Genomic DNA, 22,396 nt, shown 5'->3' on the forward strand with positions numbered 1-22,396 from the left:
TGATATTTATATATCTGTCCATCTATCCATCTGGGGGTCTGTCTGTGAGGTTTTACATTTCCGGTCTATAGATTCCAAAACCACAAGGAGATGAGCCATGAAATTTGGCATGTGTTCTTTATTCTTCAAAGATATGCAACACAATATTCATATTCCTGGATATTTTGTATCCTTTGTACCCGTTGGCTGTATTTGTCTGAAGTGGAGAGTAAACAGCATGGAGGATTTCAGGTTGCTAATGCTATGATACTATATGGTAATGATATGCAGCTACTTTCTCATGCCTCATTGGCTACGCCTAATCATGTGATCATATCGTGTAGTGTGATTGGTTATATCTAATTGACCATTATTGACTGAAGTGAAGGAAGTGGGATTTCCAATATCTAGCAACTGTCCTAGATCACTGAACAGCTGGCAGTAGCTAGATGGTGAGAAACTGGGGAATCAGTTTCTAGGTAAAGTCTATTTATAGTAAAATCAATTCTTGGCCTGCAGCCTTCTTGATTAGCCTGTGATGCCAGCTTCTGTCAGAGATGAGTCATGGCCATAATTAGTACAGACATCACTGAGCAAAATTAAAGCCATACCTACTGCTCAGCAATATTGCTCAAATATAAACAACATGGCTGCATTATGCTTTGTACGTGGTTGCTTTATGATTATAGTGATGTTATAAATAATGCATTGATAGTATGGGTGCATTATGTAGTAATGAGTATAATATGAAGTGAATACCTTGTAAGTATGCATTATGTCTGGCTTATTGTTACAACTTGTATAAATAGAAAGGCATTATGTAGTATACACCTTTGTACAAGAGTGCGGTATGTACTTTCTCTAATTTGACTTAATGAGGATTGTCAATATTTGATACATATTTTTGCTGCAATAAGTATTAAATCTTTACTAACCTAGGGGTGACTAAAATTATTTGGATAAAAGTTTAGGGCAAGACCTCCAAATTAGGGCAAAATAGTGTTGCAAATCATGATGAGATATTTGCTGAAGGGTTTTCTATTATGAAATGGGGCTGTAATGTTGTCCTGACTTCTACATTTATTTTATATTTTCATTAATGGCAACAGGATGTCCCCACTGCTGATGGGTCTTGTTTTATTTAAGGAGACATATACAGTGGAGAGTGCATTTTACATATTCTGCTGACACCTACCATGCAGTTCTCAAACATTTGTGCTTGTGTATCCTCAGGTAGAGGATTTTGTGGAGCCAAATGGGAAGATTTCTCTTCAAAGAGAGGAAATGCCTTCAAATCGGTACACACAAATCTCATCCTCCATCTTTGATAGATCTACATAATAAATATGTCACAGAAAACAGACATTTTGCCAAATACTTTTTTTTTGCCATCACTCTAGCCATGTTACTTGCTAAAGCTACTTTCAGCTGCTCCCTTACCACAAGGGGTTGCCACAGTGGGTAGCTCTGCATGTTTGATTTTGCAGAGCTTTATGTTGGATGTACGTAAGCCCAAAGCGGGTTTGTGTCTCAGACTAATTCTTTCATCAAGTTAAGTTCCTTTCAGTTTTAATTCTCTTAAAATTAAGAGAATTAAAACTGAGCCTGGTTCTGCCGGCAGTTTCTTCCTGTTAAAAGGGAGTTTTTCCTTCCCACTGTCACCAATTGCTTGCTCAATAGGGGATCATTTTGACTGTTGGGTTTTCTCTGTATTATTGTAGGGTCTTTACCTACAATACAAAGCACCTTGAGGCGACTGTTTGTTGTGATTTGGTGCTATACAAATAAAATTGAATTAATTCCCATATGAACAGAGTGGATTTTTAAAACAATTTGAAAGACATATCATGAAAGAGTCTTACTAAAAGGGCCAAGAGTAAAATGAAGTTTTTTCTTATTTGTTGCATACCAGTGGCGAGTCAGCAGTATTAAGTTTTGTCAACTGGCTGACACTTAGTGGAGCTGAGCAATCAGGACTCAGAGGACCATCCACAGAAAACCAGGAAGCCAAACAGGCTGCCATCCACTGTATAAAGGTACTGAACACTCAGCAGGTGTGAACATAGTCTAAACACATACTGTCTCTTATCACCTAGCTCCTTCAATTTTTTAAAAATAATTACAGTTCAAATACTCTCTCAAATGAATGGGTATTAAAAGCCATAGACAGTTACTAGAGGTATTGTATTTTGTTTTTTATCTGGTAACATTGACACAGTGCAAAATGAGTAAGGTCTAAAATGCCTTGAGTAGTCAGAGTAAAGTGCCATAAAAATGCCTCCACTCCATAGTGCAGCACTTACATACAATTAGTTATTTTAAAGTGTAACACTGTGTCTACAGTTAATGTATCTACAGTTTTATCAATTATTAGTGCCAGATTACAGTTTCCTGGAGGAAACTATAATCTGGCACTAGGTAGTAAAATCACCAAAACTGTACATTTAAAAAAATACCCCATGTTATAAAATATTTGCAGTGTTACAGTGATTACTTCTTTTTTTTTTTGTTATAATGAGAGAACTATTTGTAAAAGATCTTGTCTTGTTCAGATATTTTTAAACTCGGGTCAGCTGTGAAAATGGGAAGAACTTTAATAGATTATTTTTTTATTTCAGCAGTCTTAAGTTTTTACAACCTTGCACATTTTAACTTATTAAGATATGCAGTTTTGCTTTGTGTATGGCATGTGATATCACTAGAGCTATTCCCGTGACCTATTCAGATCTGAAAGGGTCATTGGAATAGCTTTAGTGATTTTTATACACTGTATTTCTCTCTTCCTAGCAATGTGACCCTGAAAAACTGATCACAGAGAGTAAGTTCCTGCAGCTGGAGTCTCTACAGGAGCTCATGAAGGTTATTATTGTTTAATATCAATACTTCTTATCAACATATATTTATTTTAACAGTCTGGGTAGAAGTGTTTGCTTAACGTGCCTGTGGCCTAGTTTTTAATAAATATCATTTACTTCATGGTGCAACATAAACCCACTAATTAACTTGATTCTTCACCTAAGGCTCTGATATCAGTCACCCCAGATGAAGAGACATATGATGAAGAGGATGCTGCCTTCTGCTTGGAGATGCTGCTGCGTATCGTTCTGGAGAACCGGTAGGAATGAGATTCCTCACAAATCATTTGTGTTGTCAGTGATTTTTAACACATTACTGACCTCTCCATTTGTATTTGTGAGCAGAGACCGTGTATCCTGTGTGTGGCAGACAGTGCGTGACCACCTCTGCCACCTCTGTGTTCATGCTAATGAGAGCTGCTTCCTGGTGGAGAGGGCTGTAGTGGGACTCCTTCGACTTGCAATTCGCCTGCTACGACGAGAAGACATTAGCTCACAGGTATACAAAACACACACTGACACCAACACTGCAGCAGCAGCTGATGTGATGATTTGATGTGGTGCTACAGGATAAGATAATCACCTCAAGTTCTCAAACAGTCACAGTTTTAGGCTGAAAGTTCAGCTTAAACCCAAATGGCTGACTGGTTGGGCCAAAGTCATCTGTCTTGTTGATCTCTTTGACCAGCGTACTGATTCTGTTTTCCAAGTGCACTTAGGTGAGTCTCTTTTTAGCCTTGCGGCCAGTGAGGATGGATTATTATTTTTTGATTCACATCTGTTACAGTTGGTTTTACTTATAACCTTAGTACAAAGATGTCAGCATTGTGCTCAATGCACTGCGTTCATTTCAACCCTCATGCGCGGTCTTCTTCCACAATATTAACTGTATGTTAATTAGTAAGGGGTGTCTGGCCCGTTGCTATGAGCCATTCAGTCCCTGTACAACTGTTGCAAGAGCTTGGTCCACATTGCTGGCAAAAGTTGGACTCATTGGTGGTGGGCCTGCCTGTTGTCACAGATTCTGTTCCAAATTTTATGGACTGAGTTTCTCAGCGATGCCGAGGAGTGGCCTCAGAATTTCATCTCTGCTTTTTGGTGATCTGGTTAGAATTATATAAAAGAGTTTAGGACTTATTAACAGTTACAAACCCAATTCTGAGAAAGTTGGGATACTGTCTAAAATGTATATAAAAACCGAATGAACTGATTTGCAAATCTCATAAACCCATATTTTATTCACAATAGAACATAGAAAACATATCAAATGTTGAATCTGATAAAATGTATGGAAGCAACATGTCTCAAAAAAGTTGGGATAGGGCCGTGTTTCTAACTGTGTCATGCCTTATTTTTTTTAACAGTCCACAAACATCTGGGAACTGAGGAGACCAGAACTTATCAGAATTGGGTTTGAACATAAATGGTCAAATTGCAGGTCAAATGCACAGTAAGACCAGGCCCACAGTCCTTCTGTGGCATGACAAACAAACGAGATACAGAATAATTTGTTAGGTGGTGGACTTTATTAGGTTATTTAAGCCAGAAAGCTTTTGATAATGGCACACCCCTACTCTGTATTATTGTATCTACATTATAATCAATCCAGTCCGTTTTGGCTACTTTATCGAACTGTAATGTTATATCTGTTGCAATTTCTGCAGCCCTCTTGACAGATCTCACAGGAAAAAATACTTTTTTAATGTCAATAAGTTTTTTACCCTCAGTAATAAAGAATGCATGAAAGTCACTTTGCCAAGAAGTGACTGCACCTTCTACCTTGTGACAGGAGTGTCATTTCTCACTCAAAATAATGTTAATATCATTCATAAGTGATATGTTTGACACATTTCACAGATTTTAGGCCAAAAAGTACAGCAATTTAAATACACAATCCTTTTTTAGGGGGCAAATACCGGAAATCACTTTTGGCCACAACACTGGCCTATCTCCGAAACTCTCCAAAGTCCCCAGTGTCACTGGAAAAAGTTCCTAAATTCTGATTCAACTTTATTGTCATTGTGCAGAGTGAACAAATACAGAGCCAACGAAATGCAGTAGCATCTAACCAGAAGTGCAAGATAGGGATTATATACATATAATACACAGTTAAAATGCAGAAGTGACCAGATAGGTGAAATAAGGAGACATATAAGAATATTAAGACTATTAAACAGATAATGTTGATTATACAAAATAGACTAACATGTATTTACAGAGAAATAAAAGTGACTAAAATAACTACATGAATGGGTAACGAATGAGAATAAATAAGGTGAAGTATATAAGTATGGCAAGTATATACAGTATATGCATTATTGTTGTGCTGGTGTAAGTAGTGCAATAGTGCCATGTGCAAATTGTACTCATTGTATATACAGTCAAAATGAAACATTTGTAAAAAGTACAGAGTTAAATGTGGTACAAAGTGCAGGGATATTTTTACAATGGTGAGCTGGAGTTTAGCAGGGTTACAGCCTCGGGAAAAAAGCTCTTCCTGAGCCTGCTGGTACGAGAGCGGAGGCACCTGTAACGCCTGCCAGACAGAAGTAGGGTGAAAAGTCCATGGTTGGGATGAGAGACATCCTTGATAATGTTCCTTGCTTTGCCCACACACTGTTTATTGTAAATGTCCTGTATGGTGGGTAACTGAGTGGCGGTGATGCGTTGGGCGGTTTTAACCACCCGCTGAAGAGCTTTCCGGTCAGCTGCGGAGCAATTGCCGTACCACACAGAGATGCAGTTTGTAAGAATGCTCTCAATCGTACAGTGATAAAAGTTCACGAGTATTCTGGGACACAAGTAGGCTTTTTTGAGTGTCCGAAGAAAGTCAAGGCGCTGTTGTGCCTTTCTGACCAGGATTGATGAGTTGAGGGACCAAGAGAGATCTTCAGAGATGTGGATGCCGAGGAATTTGAAGCTGGACACCCGCTCTACTACAGCACCATTGACGCAGATAGGGGTGTGTGCCTGACTTGCTGTTCTTGCTGTGACTTGTAAATTTGTCGTTAGTGGCTTTTTGGAAAAAAGTCGCGAGGAGGGTCTAAAAAGTCCTAGCAACAAAGTCACTAAGTCGGCAACACTGGTCGCTGGTGCTGCCAAAAACTGATTGCAGCTTCTACCTTGTGACAGAAATGTTCTTTATGACTCAGAAATATTAAATTGATATCATTCATGAGAGATAATGTTTGAGATATTCTTGACAGATTGTAGGTCAACAAGTCATTTACAGCAATATAAATACAGCAGTAGTTTTTTTGTCAAATGCCGGAAATCACTTTATTTTTTGGGGGTGGCTGTAGCTCAGTAGGTAGAGCAGGTCACCTACTGGTCGGAAGGTCAGCGGTTCGATTCCTGGCTACTCCAGGCTACATGCCAATGTATCCTTGGGCAAGATACTTAACCCCAATTTGCTCTCCGACCATCCTGTCGGAGTATGAATGTGTGTGAATGCTAGTTAATTAAAAGCACTTAGCTTAGTATAAACATGGAAGTGCTTGTATGAATGTGAGTGCATGGGTAAATGTAAACATGTTGTGTAAGCGCTTTGAGTGCTCTGACTGAGTAGAAAAGCGCTATATAAGAACTAGTCCATTTACCATTTACCATTTACTTTTTGGCTGATGATCAGTTTTTGGCACAAGACCGGTTATTCAGATGACAGATTGCTCCACTGCCACTCTGTACAGCGTGGCAGCACGTACATTTTGCATACGTGCAGTGCAGTACATGTTCAAATTAAAATTCAAATCAGTTTATTGCACCCTATAATTTCTAATATATAGGTATATCTGTTTATTAGTGCAACAATACAATATTTTGATAAGAAAGAGTGTATTTGATACCAAGAGTTCCAGCATTTTTCAACACCAGGATGTGTTTTTTATACTTCCTGTTACATTAAAATACCAAAGAACCAGGTGAAATTAAATGTCATGAAAAAAGATCAACATTTTGTCTTTTTTTGGGGGGTGGGGTGTTCTGAAAAAGAGTACTCTTTGGAAAATGTTGATAATTGTGAATGACCCCTTAAATAACAGAAAGATCACCACACTGTTCTTTCTCCCCATACACACACAGGTTCTTCTCTCCCTGCGTCTCTTACTGATGATGAAACCTCACGTCTTTTCCCGGGTCAGCAGGGAACTGGCTTATGGCCTTCATGAACTACTGAAAACTAATGCAGCCAACATCCACTGTACAGATGACTGGTACACACTCTTCTCATTACTGGAGTGCATTGGAGCTGGAGTTAAACCTCCCATCTCCTTCCAGCTCACCTCCACCACCAGTGACAACGACACAGGTTCAGCATAACAACCATCTATAAATAAATATAAAAACAACATGGAAGGAATTTAAATGAAAATGTCTTTGTTGGCATTTATTGCAGGTGCCCAGTCAGATAGTGAGCTGTCATCTCATCATCCTAGTGAAGTGAGCTTAGATCGTGGCTACACATCTGATTCAGAGGTCTATACTGAACACAGCAAGACCCGGATCCCTCGCTCTGCAACTGATGTGGATGTAGTAAGCAGTGGATGGCTCGTGGTTAGCACATGCACACACATAGACACACACTCACATTTATGCAGAATACCTGCTTGATGAGTAACAGTATGTTGTGTGTGACACTGAAACATGGGCAGTCACATGTAACAGTATCATACATAAAGTAAGGAAAATTTGTTTATTTTCCTGTTGTTGATTCTTAGACTTTCCAATCAGTGGCTCAAAATATTTGTTTTATTTCTAATTTTTCTTTTTTCCCCTCTAGGTTGGGAAAGATGACCTTGAGATGAGTAAGACCCCTGTAGTAGGGTCAAAACCTCAGCTGAATCACCCATTGGTCAACCAGTACAGTCTGACACTGGGTCAGGACCTGGGCCAGCATGACACAAAGTCTCTGATCAAGTGTGTGGAAACACTCTCTTTCATTGTCCGAGATGCCGCTCATGTCACCCCTGACAACTTTGAACTGTGTGTTAGAGCAATACGAGTGTTCGTGGAGGCCAGCCTCAATGGAGGTGAGACACAGAAATTAATATTGAATCATTCATTTTTTTATCATAAGAACCTCTGATAAGACTTTTTTTTACTTGAATTCATAGTTTGTAAAAATTTCACTGCTAGATATCAGTCGATTTCAGTCATCTGAGTTCTGTGACTGGACTTCTTTGATTTTTTTTTTTTTCACCTCTTATCCAAGAGGCTTCTTCTGTTCTAAAATCAAAAGGTGGAGAGTCCCAGGTATTTAAACCCTAGTGGGGGTTGTCTCCTTTGGAAGTGGTCATTGACTCATTAGGTGTACAGATGGTTATGAGGTGTTTGGCTTTTCCAAGCACCTCACCATCATTTTAGCGCCACTTGTGGATAACATATCGAAAACTCCATGGACTTCACCAGTGCGGTCTGCAAACTTACGCTGAATCTAGAGAAAACCATAGTGTCCTTGGATGTGGTTTCACTTTTCACTCTTATACCTACAACTGAGGCAGCAAGTCAGAAAACGAATACAACAAGACAACTTCTTAAACAACAGAACAAGCTTTACCTGCTATCAGATTTGCGTACTGTTAGACCTCTGCCTTACTACCACATACTTCAAATACAACAAGGGTTTCTACAGAAAAAAAAAGCATGGATGTGCCATGGGATTCCTAGTGTCATTCATGGTAACCAACCTTTACATGGAGGAAGTGGAAAGCAAAGCTCCTGGCTCCTAGCCACTGGTACAGATGTGGATGACACCTGGCTCTAAATCAAATCCCAAGAAGTGGAACACTTCCCTGTCCACATCAACTCAGTGGATAAAAACATTAAGTTCACCAGGGGGGAGACCAAAGATAATAGGTTCTTGTTCCTGGACTGTGCTGTGCTCAGTGAGAAAGATTGAAGCATCAACATTGAAGTTTACCGGAAGCCCACAAACACAGATAAGTACTTACTTTTTGACTCCCACCACCCGCTGGAACACAGACCTGGGGCGATCAGGACCCTACATCACCGGGCAGAACAAATTCCCTCTAAGGTAGAAGGGAGTGCAGTGAGGGCGCTCTGACTTCTACATTGGAGAAACCAAACAGCCACTCCACAAACGCATGGGACAATATAGAAGAGCCGCCACGACAGGACAGTGTAGTCTTAAGATCCCTTCCCAGGCACCTCAACCCCCATTCACACTTTACATTAGGTGAGGTTCCCCACCCTACATGATAGGGTGGGGCAAGGTTTCACAGTGGTTTCACCTGAAACCCCTGGTGGTAATGTCCCATGCCTTTTTTCACACCTTGGCTCATGTGATGACATACATGATCAATAGTGGGTCAACAACTACCTCCAAAAGGGACAACCCCTGCTAGGGTTTAAATACCTTTTGGTTTTAGAACTGTAGAAGCCTCTTGGATAAGAGGTGAAAGTTTTTCAAAAAAATCCAATTAGTCCAATTGCCTTTTTTCAAGCTCTTGAGACTACACAGACATTCCTAATTACAGTGGCTGCTATGGGACAAACATGTTTTAAAAAAAAAAAAAACATTAAAATTAGTCTGTTCCCCTTAACTCTACCATGTGAGAATATAAGGCTGGCAACCTGTCCAGGGTGTACCCTTCCTCTCACCCTACGACAGCTAGTATAGGCTCCATGATGGATGGATGGATGGATGGATGGATGGAAAATCTTGACCTTGAAAGTCTTGAATTTGACCCTGGAAAAAGTGTATGAACCCTGATTAATGATATCACTATTATGATTATGTTGCTGTTCTTGTTATTTTTTTTAATATAACATGTTTCAAACCCTTGAAGCAGGCAGGATAAAAAAAAAAATTCCAGGCACCTTTGTTGCTAGTAGATTACTCTCGATTTCCCCACGCTTCCTCAGGTTACCGCAACCACGATAAGAAGAAGAGCCATAAGTATGACCCCTCCAAGTCCCGAATGAGGAAGAAGGCGGGCGGGAGGGAAAAAGACAGCGGAGGCAGCACGAGGCGAGGCAGCAGCAGAGCATCCAGCCAGCGTCCATTCCGTTCCCACAGTGATGACGAGGAGGATGAGGGTGTCCCAGCCAGTTACCACACGGTGTCATTACAGGTTAGTCAGGACGTAAGTACAACAGACCTCTTTACCCTTCTTATGTTCATTAGAACCCAGCTCTCCCAAAAGCATCTTGTTTACCTGCACACGTCTCAGTCGAGATGAGCGTTTCAGTGCAGTAACACACTCACACCCTACACCAGGGACACTGTGGTGTCAAAATGTTTTTGGGAAGCCTTGGTTGGGACTTCTAGAATGGGTCTAACGTCAAATCTTGCTTGCACTAAAAGTTTGCATGGTGACTCTTTCCTTACAGCTGTCATGTAGAGCTAAGCAGTATTTAGGGCCATGTCAGTTCTAAATTTAACACCCCTCCTGACAGCATCCCTTCTGTCCTGTGTTTCTGATGTGGTGATGGGCTTGGGTCAGAATGCCAAGTTAAAGGAGATTAGCAGTATATTTTCATCCTTTTCCCATCATTGCTCACCAGAGTTTCCAACAGTTTTCAAAATAACATCTCACCATTTCACTCCTATGATAGCAGTGAAATGGTGAGATGTTTAATGATAGGAGTCCTATCATACACAGAATGTCACCTTGCCTGACTTTACAATGTTTTCCACACTGTTGCAGACTTACTCTAAATGTAAGTGTTTTTGTACACATTGAATAAATTGCTTTGGGATTGTTGGTAGATGTTGGTAGGTCTGTTTTTCTTTTTTTAATTTGGCACTGAAAGCCATTTCCCTCTGCTTCTTTACCTGCTGTTATCCTTGTATACAAATATTCTCAGAGTGTTGGAGCATTTAGTCAGTTTATTCAAAGTTAGATTTATACTTGAACATCTTTTGTGCTGCTGGCCTGGATTTAACTCAAAACACATGCATACACTCACACATTTCCATTCGCATGCACACACACACACACACTAACATGACTGTTTTGTAGTCAGTGGTAGATTGTAGCTACAAATCGGAGGTGATTTTATTTTTATTTTATTTTCTTCTCCTAACACTCCACAACATCTCAGAAGGATGTTGTACTTTTCACTTAAACACATTTATTGACATCATTACTTACTAATAACTTTACAAATAAAGGTAGGTTTACACACAACTTACAAAGAACTTGCATCTTTTCTCATTAATCAAATGACCAGAAAAAAATACTGTTCAAGTATAGCTAAAAGTGTAGCTACTAGTGAAGAAATTATTCAGTTGAAATAAATTTGGGTCCTGTTTTTGATAAATATTTAGAGCACTTGGGGCCATTTATCAGTATTTTTGGAAAATGTACAGATCAATGAGTTAACGGAGAAAATAGCATAATTTGTCCATGATGAAATCAGCTGCCGTTCCATACAAAGAATTAGTTCAACCTTAACCAAATGTAGCAGTAACAGGAACAATAGTGCTTTTTTGTAAATCATGAGTAATAATAATCTCACTGTACTTTATAGTGTGATATTAAAGGATGTTTGTCAGGATTTGTTTCATAATTTAAAATCTCTATGCTATATAGTATAATCCCGTTATCTGATTGTATCAAACTGTTCACTATCACAGATACAAAGAAACTCAGTGACTGATTGCAGTAAATAAGTAGCATTTATATGGTTTCACTTTACTGTTATCATTCCACACTCAATGCTTCATGTTATGCTGCACATATAAAGCTTGTTGTTAATACTGGTATTTGTGGGGGTGCAGCTCTTAGACCTAATGCACACCCTGCACACCCGGGCTGCCAGCATCTACAGCTCCTGGGCAGAAGAGCAGCGCCATCTGGAGGCTTCAGGCAGGAAAATTGAGGCTGATTCACAGACACTGTGGACCAGCTGCTGGTGCCCCCTACTGCAAGGTAGGCTGCCATCATGATACAAGAGAGAGTGTGAATGTGTGCGTGACAGTTGCAAAGCATTTAAATCAATAAAAGTATTTCACTATTAAATTTTGAAAGTTTGGAGGTCTTATTGTAAGTTTTAAAACCAAGAAAATTATAAATTGGGCCATATTTCTTGTGACCAGACTTGTGCAGTACTAAAGTTGACAATGGCATTCCTTAGAATGACTGATTTTAATGTAAAGTTTTTTCATGATAACTAGTTATTTTATCACAAAAAAACTTAATTTGTTTTCTCTAATTATGGAATACTCAGTAGACAGTGCTCCCTGTCCAGATACTGAGGGAATTAACAGACTCAGCAGGATCACTCAAGTACACCATCCTCTGAAGCTGCATCCAGGCTTGTCTTAAATGAGGAGTCAAATTGAAATAATGTGACTGAAGTTCAGTTGATAGTGGGTATTTCTTGATCTAAGATTTCCCACTTAAATCCTGTGCTGTGTATGCTACAACTTAGCTTTTACTGGTGGCTGTAGCTCAGGAGGTGGAGGAGGTCACCTTCTAATCAGAAGGTTGATGTTCAGTCCGTGGCTGCTCAAGTCTGCATGCCAAAATATCCTTGACCCAGATACTCCAAGTTGGTCTCAGATGCAACCATGTGAATGTGTGTGAATGTTAGACAGAAAGCACTTAAGCTTAGAAAGAAGTGCTTGTATGAGTGTGTGTGAATGAGGCAGGTTGTATAAACACTTTCAGTTCTCAAAGTAGAGTAGGAAAGCGCTTTATAAGAATCAGTAGATTTACCATTTTTGGTGGTCTGAAAGGACACATACTAAAATTTCTAAAGTACTTGATTTATTTTTTGTCATTATTCCAATTAACAAGAATCCCCAATTAAGAATATGACTAATAACAGTAAGGAGACAGGTGCGTAATTTGCATAAGCTGTATAACAACCAAACACATGCTTACAACACAACATGTGTGTTGCAAGCATTCTTAAAACACAATTATCCTTTGACTTTCTAGTAGATCCCAGATTAGTCTTTTGAATATATGCATGTCACTTTTTGGGGGTGGGGGTGGTGAAGGGGATTGTTTAGATGTGATTTTAACTTCTCAGCCTGGGTTTTTTTCTTTTTTTAAAGTTTTCTTTTCAGATTAAATCTATGCTTTGCTTGTGTAGTGCTGTTAATATTCATGTCTGTCTCTTGGTCACAGCTGCATTCTGTCATTCTCCATTAACCCCCCCCAGGAATTGCTTGGTTGTGCTGTGATGCCAGGCGACAGGTTCGTATGCAGGCCCTCACCTACCTCCAGAGGGCACTGCTTGTTCATGATCTGCAGACACTTGATGCAGCTGAATGGGAGTCCTGCTTCAACAAGGTAAAATATCTACACAAAGTATTAATTCCTCTATCTGCTAGAATACAAAGTCATCAATAAAATATGTAAATAATATGACCTTTGACTCATATCACTGAAGCTCTTATGATTCTTTTTCTTATGCTGTTCATATGTTTAGAGTCAGTCATTTTTCACGTGTGTGTGTGTGTGTGTGTGTGTGTGTGTGTGTGTGTGTGTGTGTGTGTGTGTGTGTGTGTCTTTGTTTTCAGGTGCTTTTCCCCTTGCTGACTAAGCTGCTTGACAATATTAGCCCAGCAGATGTTGGTGGTATGGAGGAGACCAGAATGAGAGCCTGCACACTGCTGTCAAAGGTTAAAAACAACACATACTGCACTGCAAGTGTTATATAAGTTATGCAATCCAACCACCTGCCTAATATTAGGTCCCCTTAGTGCCACCAAAACAGCTTTGACCCATAATGGCATGGATATAGTACCAAAGAGTTTCTTGTGGTGTCTGGCACTGAAACATACACAATAGATCCTTTAGGTTCTGTGGGCAGCAGGGTATGCAGGGCAGCCCCACTGATCTGGCTTGCTCATGTTAATAATGCAATTGACTGATCTGTTTAGAATCTGGAGAGTTTGAGGAGCAGATACCATCCACCTAAGCACTGCCTCTAACAGTGTTCAGGTGGGTGGTATGAATACCAGGCTCTAAAGCTGCTCAGAAGAACCTTACATTTAGGGTCTGAAAGGGATTTTAATATTGACCTTTCAAGGTTTGAAAAGTGCTTGAAATTGGAAAATTTCTCCAACAGGCCTGCACACATCAGTGTGTTTGTAACCCGCCCCTCCCCCAGTCACAGAGGACACTGTTTTAATGTTTATGTGTTTGCTGGAAAATTGCAAATTCCAATTATGAATAAGACAAGTATGGAATTATATTTAGGTAAAATGTCATACGCAAGAAAAAACATAATCCATGCAAATAATGTCATTGTGCGAACGCATAGCGAGGAAAATATTCAACAACATCCAACGTCAAATAGAAAATCCAAGGTCTGGGCGATGCCATAGCGTACAAAGGGACGCAGTACGAGCGCTGTATGTACACAAAATACGGTGACACGGAGTTTTCAGGTTTCCGTTGTTGTGCCAAAAAGTGATTTCTGTTTTTTTTTTAAATGTATTATGTTTGCTTATATTGGTAAATAGACTGTGGTGCACAGGATTTATGAAGGTCTTATATCTAAAATGAAGAAATGACTTGTTTTGCAAATATATTCATGACTCTGCATTATTGTATCTACATTATAATCAATCCAGTCAGTTACTCTATGGAGCTGTAATGTTATATTTATTGCAATTTCTGCAGCCCTCTTGGCCAGATCTTGCAGGAAAAAATAATTTTTTAATGTCTGATATTTTTTACCCTCATTAATAAAGAGGTGATTGCAGCTTCTACCATGTAACAGGAATGTTCTTTATGACTCAAAATGATATCATTTATGAGAGATAATGTTTGAGATATGCTTGATAGATTATAGGTCAACAAGTCATTTACAACAATATAAACACCAGCAATAATTTTTTGGCAAATACAGGAAATCATGTTTTGGCACAAGACCAGCATTCAGATGACAAATTGCTCCACTGCCGGCATGTACATTTTGCATCCACGCAGTGCAGTACAATATCTTGGTATATTTAATACCAAGATTTCCAGAATTTTTCAACACTAGGATGTATTTTTATTACTTCTTATTACATTGAAATACCAAAGAACCAGGAGAAATTAAATTTCATGAAAAAAGATCAACATTTTCTTTCTACACTTTTGGGAATGGGGGGTCTGAAAAAGAGTACTCTTTGTACACTTTGAAAAATGTTGATAATTGTGAATGAATGATTAATGTGCTGGAAAATCCTGAAATGGACTTTGAAAGTGCTTAAAAAGTGCTTGAACTTGATCCTGGAAAAGGTGTACCAACCTTGTACATTGTAACAAGATGGTGAATTTTATTCACCTTCCCAATCAGTGCTTTTAATGTTGTGGCTAAACAGTCTAAAGTTGTCTGTCACTTGTAAATTTGGGTTTTGAATATAGGCACATGAAAGCATTCATATTTGCATTTTTCTACATGTCTTTGCTGTAGTTTTGCAGAGTTCATATATGGCAGCGGTCTCAAACTCGCGGCCCGTGGGTCGCATCCGGCCCTGCCGCGAGTTTGAGACCGCGGATGTATGGAATCAACAGTAGCAGGTTGTAACATGGATACAACAATCCGTTTTGGTGTGATTGTTTTCTGTTTATCCAGGTTTTCCTCCAGCACCTCTCTCCACTGCTGTCCCTGCCTACCTTTGCTGCCCTCTGGCTCACCATTTTGGATTTCATGGACAAGTACATGCATGCAGGATCCAGTGACTTACTGGTAAGGATAATACATAACACTGATGGACAGTGTTATGTATTAATTGGTTATGTATTGAATTGGTTAGCACTGTAAGAAGATTCTGACTTTGAATGGGTGTGTGAGTTTCCTCCAGGTACTCAGGCTTCCTCCTGTTAGGTTAATACTTGATTCTAAATGGGCCAAAAGTGTGGATGCAAGTTTGCACGTGTGTGAAAAGCTCAATGTGCTGAATTGCAGTCCAAGTCACCAAGACTGAAAACCAAGGTTATTATCGTTAATGAGAACTGAAATTGAAAAAACATTTTCATTAACTGAAATAAATCAAAATGATAATAAAAGGAAAAAAAAGGATAACTAACTGAAACTGTATTGTGGGTTTAGAAAACTACCTAAAACGAGCTGAAATTATAGATAAAATGACTTTCGTTCTTGTGTTTGTACATGTGTTTAAGAGCCTTGTGGATTGATATGAAATCATACTTTTCCACTCTAGCAGGTTTAGCTGGGAGCACCATCTGGCACCTCACTATGTGTTTGTGTGTGTGTGCTCACTGCCCCAGTCAGCAAAATAATGGCAGCAGGAAAAATTGGGAGAAAGCAGCAGCATCCCATATGGAGTTTCTTTGAGTATGATAGCAAGACAGACAGAAGTGAGTGTCTTGTTGAGGATGATGAAAAAATGTGCGGAACTTTTGTCAAGCAGAAAAACCACCAACATCAAAGTTCACCTGAGAAACACACACGGGGCGGTTACTGAAACCGCTCTGAACCTACACAGTAACCTACGATGTAACCTGACGTGCAGCTCTCGAGGAATGTAACTACTGTACGTGTCGGGTCCACGCAGCGAGTCTGATTAACCTGTTCCGCACGGCCGAGTCCTCTTGTGCATTTCCAGCTACTTTTCACTACAGTGTTTGTTATTCTCTGACTGATAAATTCAATCAGGAATAATAATCAAAGCATGAATATAAGGACTCACAAATGATAGCAAATATAACACACCAGCAAATAAAACACCAGCACACAACCACAAGTTAATTAACACACATAATCCAGCTACCCAGTGTAAAGTTGTTAGTGCTGGATGGTTCTCGGGTACCCTCGGCTCGTGCTGGGATGGCTGACTTCTGGCAGGGTTGACTGCTTGCTGCCTCTGGTTCCCTGGGGCTCTTTGGCCATGGGAGCTCCTTCTGCAGGGGTAGGCACGCCATTGTGATCGAGATGTGTGGCCTCAGGTCTCGCAACTCTTGGGAGGCTGCGGATGGCCGAGGTTTCTTGTCTGCCTCTGGCTCCCGGTGGGTGTTGTTGTGGTTTCTCACCCTCATTATCAAATATGTTTTATGACAAAAACACCTACGCACACACACACACACACACACACACACACACACACACACACACACACACACACACACACACACACACACACAAAACACACCAGATCGTATAGAGAGTTTACAGAGTTTCTCTTGGCAAAACAAGTGTGTTTGGAACAACGGTGCATTCAGACCATGACTCTGATTCCTAAAGCAGAATCTATGGAATCAAAATATCCGGCAAGATACTGAACCCCAAGTTGTTCCCGATATGTGTGAGTGTGATTGTGTGTGTGAATGTTAGATAAAAAGCACTTAGATGTAGAAAGTGCTTGCATGAATGTGTGTAAATAGGTGAATAAGACATGCTGTGTTTGAGTGTTCATGTAGAGCAGCTTTATATAAGAACCAGTCCATTTATCATTTAAAGCTACAGGACAGGACAAGTGTAAAAAAATAACTGCTGTAAGTCGTAAACAATTTATGCAGTTATTTTCTAAACCCCATGAATCATACCTGAAAGACTGCACGTCAATCATAGATTTAGGCAAAAATACAAAAACTGTCTCCAAAATCCAGAAGTGTACAGTTAATCTAATGGACCTAACTGTATATCTGTATTACTTTACTTTATGTTTCATGTATGGAATGGAGAACTTTCCCAATAGGCCAAGTCTTAAAGTGTTTCCTCTACTGAGAAATATTTGAGTCCAGCCTGATGCTTGATGCCTTTATTCTCTCCACATACAGCTTATTAAGCCCCATCCATGTGCTGTCTTCTGTTTTACTGCTTCCTTTAAGGCAGAAAATGTGTACAACAAATATTTCTTATTACGTTGGCTGTTTACAGCGATCATGGCAATATATGAAAAAATTTAAAATTGTGTTGAATCAAAAGGAGACAGGTGTTCGTAGACTGGTGTGTTTGACAGATGTGCTGTATCTGTGTTTATGTGTAGTTAGAGGCCATTCCTGAGTCTTTGAAGAACATGCTACTGGTTATGGACACAGCAGGGATCTTCCACAGCACTGACTCCAGGACAGGATACTCAGACCTGTGGGAAATAACCTGGGAACGAATCGTCTGCTTCCTGCCTCACCTGAGGGAGGAGCTCTTCAAACAGGCTGTTATACCAGGTATCATGTACTGATACGGCAACCTGTGAATTTTAGCTTTCACCAGGAGTTTCACACTGGTGTATTAACTTTAATTTTAGATCCAGTACCCGGTCCTCCAGCAGAGTCTGTGCAGCCAACAACCTTAGCAGGCCGGCCTTCATCACCTCAGGTGTCTCCACCTCCCATCCAACCGCCTTCCCCAGGCCTAGTAAACTCTACAGAGGCACAAACCACCAGCAGGCCAGCCTCACCTCTGGAGCCTCCACCAGTCAGTGCCAATGGTAAAACTACTGAAGCTTTCCTCTATTACAGCATCTACATGTCATCAGCACTGTAGGATCCGTCTCGGGGGGGAAACACATATAGACTATAAGACATTAATTTTAGGGTCTTTACCTTACAATATAAAGCACCTTGAGGCAACTGTTTGTTGTGATTTGCCATATAAATAGAATAGAATAGAATTAAGACTCAGCTGAAACTAAATTTGATGTTCAAAATGTTAACTGGTTTCACAGCAGATGGAGGGAGAAATGGTAAAACTTTTAATATGGTCCAAATGACCATCTGTGTGTGAGCTGGAGACTGATGTTAGTTAGAAATGCCATGTGGCTGGATGTGCCAGGCTAAGCCCAGATTACTGCACTCACACTGGAATCAAGGACTGCTTTAGTGGGAATATTTACTCAAATGATTTGAATGGGCAGAGATTCGACTGAGGTAATTTCAACACATTTCCTGCTGGGAAATCTGTGATTCAGAAGAGAACTCCCACTGACATCTCTGACATGAGGTGATTCATATTTCAGAACTGCAGTCACACCAAGGCTGCAACAGGTGTATATGTTACCATAACTGTTTGTGAAAAGTTGAAATAACAGACAGATCGGCATGTTTGAGTGAAGATCAGCCAATAATTAACCATCAAAATGTTTTTTAATGTTTTGGCTGCGATTCTAAATCACGCAGTCCTCATTTCTGTGATATGGAAATGTGGATTTCACATTTAACCAACACAGCAGCAAAAGTGAGATTACAGAGACAATATTTTGACGGAACAAAAATTATGAATTGGACCAACTCATCACACTGCAGAAACTGTCCGTAAACAGGGGATGATAGACAGACATAGTGAGGGGGTGCAACAGTAAGGATGATGGAACCACTCATTCACTAATGTTCTCTTGTTTTGTTTTCTAGGATCAGGCCGATCGTCTCCGGCCCCCACCTCCATTCCTCCCATGCCAGTGCCATTAACCACCTCTCCTGCCCAGGCTGCCTCACCCTTAGGCCAGTCCCCCCTCATCCTGCAGCCCCTTGCCTCTCCCTTGCAGGTGGGAGTCCCACCCATGTCCCTGCCAATCATTCTTAACCCTGCCCTCATAGAGGCCACATCTCCTGTACCACTGCTTCCTAGTCCCAGACCGACAACTCCATCTGACGAGGTCCAGTAAGATGACTCTAGCTGCACCCCCAACTGTACTGTTCTCTCCTTAACAATTGGACCCAACTTGAAGAGCTGCAGCTTAAGACATTTCTGACATGATGTTGTGGATAAATAGTGCCACATTTGATTTAAAGGAATTTAAAGAAGAATCTCCCAGAACAGGTGACAGTGGAAAAAACACGTTACTGGAGCACCTCGTATCCTTTGTGCCATGTTTGTGTTTATGTTCTAGTACCAGTGGATGAATGACTACAGTGGAAACCATGTGACACCAACATAAATTCAGCACTAAAGCCTAACGAGTCGATGTCCGGTTGAGTGTGTGTTTAGAAATGGAAACCACAACAAGACCAGTTTTCCTGTCCTCAGGAGGAGATATTAAGTTGACCAGATATGGTTTACTGTTTCCAGCACTTTTTAACTCAATGTGTCATTTATATTTTAAATCAGTACAATTTAAAGAAACCAAAAATCATAGAATGAACTTATCCCCACCAGATTTATTATTAGAAACTTGAAAAGTCGGGTGTTTTTTTTTTTTTTTTTACTATCATATTCCTTTAAACAGACCAACCCAACAATGTGTTAGTTCTTCTCTTTAAACTAGGTTCAGACAAGCAGTAAACATGTGTTTGGGACAGTTTATAAGGCTGCATTAATCCACTTTTGTAGCTCTAGTGATTATTGAGGTCAGCAGGAAAGTGTATTTGGGATTGAGTCACACGGTGTCTGAGTTCACAGTAAAACAAGAACATGTTAACTGGTATAACTGTGGTTCACTCATTTGTTTTAATAGTTTTTACCTAAGAATGGATGTATGGTACAGACAAGTGAAATTACACATATTGTAGTGCTTATTCAGTAGCAGACAGTGTGTTGTTTGGCTCTGGATATCAATAAATATCTTCCTCCTGTAAGTAGTTCCTGAGTAAGTCAGTAGTTCATGGCCTTTTTACCCACTACCTTCTAGTAATGTCTTCAGGATTAGCCTGATGTTGGTCATGATGAACAGATGGGGACATTTCATCTAGATTGAGCAGTTAATTTCTTTCAGAGGAGAAGAAGCACCTGCAGAACCCACCCCCACTTGAAGGGCATTTACAGTAGCTTAATCTGACCAGGCTGACCTCATGGCTTTACTCATATGCCTGAGCTTCATATTAAACTAGAGATAAGTAGGAACAGCGAAAAGCCACACAGTCAGTTGCTGGGATTATATGATCTGCATGTTGTTGTTTTTATGGGATTCCCAGAACTTTGATTACACTTGTTACAGAACGTGTGACAGCATGGTTACATCAGCCTCTGTTATCCCACCACGGAGGGGGTCAGAGTCAGCTTCATAACTGTACAGAAAAATTACTTCATAGAGCTGTGAGTTTTGGTTCAGGGTGGCCCAGTTCTGTACCTCATTCATCCATTTTTGCCCCAAACTTGCACTGACTCTGCTAAGCAGACAGATCATGTGCACATAAAGCCTTCTCAGACAGTGCAGATGTTGCAACATTCCAAAGTATAGATAACTGAGTTTGCAGTGAGTGCGCTCCACACAGTTACTCCTGTTCATGACAAGTCATTTTAAGAACCAAGTTCTGATGTCATGTGATCATATTGGCACAGCTCACTGCAGACGACAGCACGCACGGAACCTGAGAGGAGCTCTTTATCATATTTATCACTATTTGTTCAAATTGAACCAATATTTAGATGTTTGGTTTAGAGCACACACACACACACACACACCTACCTACTGATAATTTAAACCAAATTTATATTAGAAAAAAAAATAAACATGTCCAGCACGTCTTTTAGGCTCCTGTTCAGACTCCTGGTCACACATTAGTGGCATGTCCTGCTCTCCCCACATTGGTCCTGTCACTTCACTTTTCACCAGGCTTGAAACTTTGATTTGGGATTTGATTGACTGGAACAAGACATCCAAACTTAAATCCAAGGTTCCACCAACATACCAGAGAGGAATTCTAACCAAGTAATATAGACAGATGGTGTTCAGAGTACATTTCCACAGCACATACTCAGTTTCAGTCAGCTGCTCCACTTTGCTTCTATAGGTGACATTCTTCCATGCTGATTGTGCCAGTCTGACACACTGACTAAATGACCATCTGATGTCAAACTGACTGGAAGCCTGAGCACCATTCACAGCGGTCCTGGGAGTCTCACTAATGTTTTGTGTTATTTATTGAAGCAGGAGAGGGAAGGTGGATTTTACTGCTGCAGTACAGATGGCATAGATGGTGTGTGTGTGTGTGTGTATCAGTCAGGTAACACTACAGCCTTATAGAGCCACCAACATGTAAGCTGAGTGTTTATTTGTTGTATGGCATCTTAGATTTATCAGGAGTTGATTGTGGCTTGAACAGGAAATTCCGTGAATATAATGTGTAATGTATATAAATGAAAGGTAATGTACTTTTTATTATGTAATAAATATGTTGTAAGAAAGTGCTCTTCCTGGTATCTGTATGTGGATTGTGACTTGGTGAAATGCAGACTGTTCAAAAAGGATGTCATCTTGGGAGGAGTTTAAGTACTACCTTTTAAACATGCACATCATTGGGTTCTAATTATTGATTCATTATTGCTGCTGAAGGTTGGTGTATCCATCCATCCATCTTTTTCCACTTATCCAGTTAGGGGTCACAGGGGTGCTGGAGCCTATCCCAGCTGTGCAACGCACAAGAGGTGGGGTACACCCTGTACAGTCTGCTGCGGGGCTAACAGAGATACAACCATTTGCACTCACATTCACACCTATGGGCAATTTAGAATCACCAATTAACCTCACTAGTGGAGAGTGGTGGTGTGCTGGTTAGCATTGTTGCCTCAGCAATAAACTTCTGGGTTTGACTCCACCGGCTGACCAGGGCCTTTCTGTTTTGAGTTTCATGTTCTCCCAGTGGCTGTGTGGATTCTCCGTGGATACTTCAGCTCCTCCCACAGTTTAAAGACAGGCTGGTGTATAATTATTTAATTTAAATTTTACACATAGGATCTTTTTTTTTTTTGCATAT

General features: G+C 40.2%; 1 protein-coding gene across 3 annotated transcripts in view; it reads left to right on the forward strand.

The window, feature by feature from the left end:
- The window catches only part of gbf1 (golgi brefeldin A resistant guanine nucleotide exchange factor 1), a 110,973-nt gene extending 89,146 nt beyond the window's left edge, over nt 1-21,827 (forward strand). The window contains exons 26-41 of one of the 3 annotated variants that reach the window (XM_030725215.1): nt 1,213-1,277; nt 1,892-2,015; nt 2,767-2,838; nt 3,000-3,094; nt 3,180-3,333; nt 6,915-7,140; nt 7,228-7,364; nt 7,612-7,861; nt 9,717-9,937; nt 11,578-11,728; nt 12,969-13,099; nt 13,330-13,431; nt 15,381-15,494; nt 17,755-17,932; nt 18,013-18,195; nt 19,115-21,827. In XM_030725215.1, coding sequence (XP_030581075.1) covers nt 1,213-1,277; nt 1,892-2,015; nt 2,767-2,838; nt 3,000-3,094; nt 3,180-3,333; nt 6,915-7,140; nt 7,228-7,364; nt 7,612-7,861; nt 9,717-9,937; nt 11,578-11,728; nt 12,969-13,099; nt 13,330-13,431; nt 15,381-15,494; nt 17,755-17,932; nt 18,013-18,195; nt 19,115-19,368 — 2,457 coding nt within the window. In that variant the 3' untranslated portion in view covers nt 19,369-21,827. Of the gene's footprint in view, nt 1-1,212; nt 1,278-1,891; nt 2,016-2,766; nt 2,839-2,999; nt 3,095-3,179; nt 3,334-6,914; nt 7,141-7,227; nt 7,386-7,611; nt 7,862-9,716; nt 9,938-11,577; nt 11,729-12,968; nt 13,100-13,329; nt 13,432-15,380; nt 15,495-17,754; nt 17,933-18,012; nt 18,196-19,114 lie in introns of all 3 variants that reach the window. The other 2 variants (XM_030725216.1, XM_030725217.1) reach the window with 2 other exon arrangements.
- Nucleotides 21,828-22,396: the final 569 nt, after the last annotated feature.

This window comes from Archocentrus centrarchus, unplaced genomic scaffold (genome assembly GCF_007364275.1).
Source record: "Archocentrus centrarchus isolate MPI-CPG fArcCen1 unplaced genomic scaffold, fArcCen1 scaffold_50_ctg1, whole genome shotgun sequence".
NCBI lineage: Eukaryota > Metazoa > Chordata > Actinopteri > Cichliformes > Cichlidae > Archocentrus > Archocentrus centrarchus.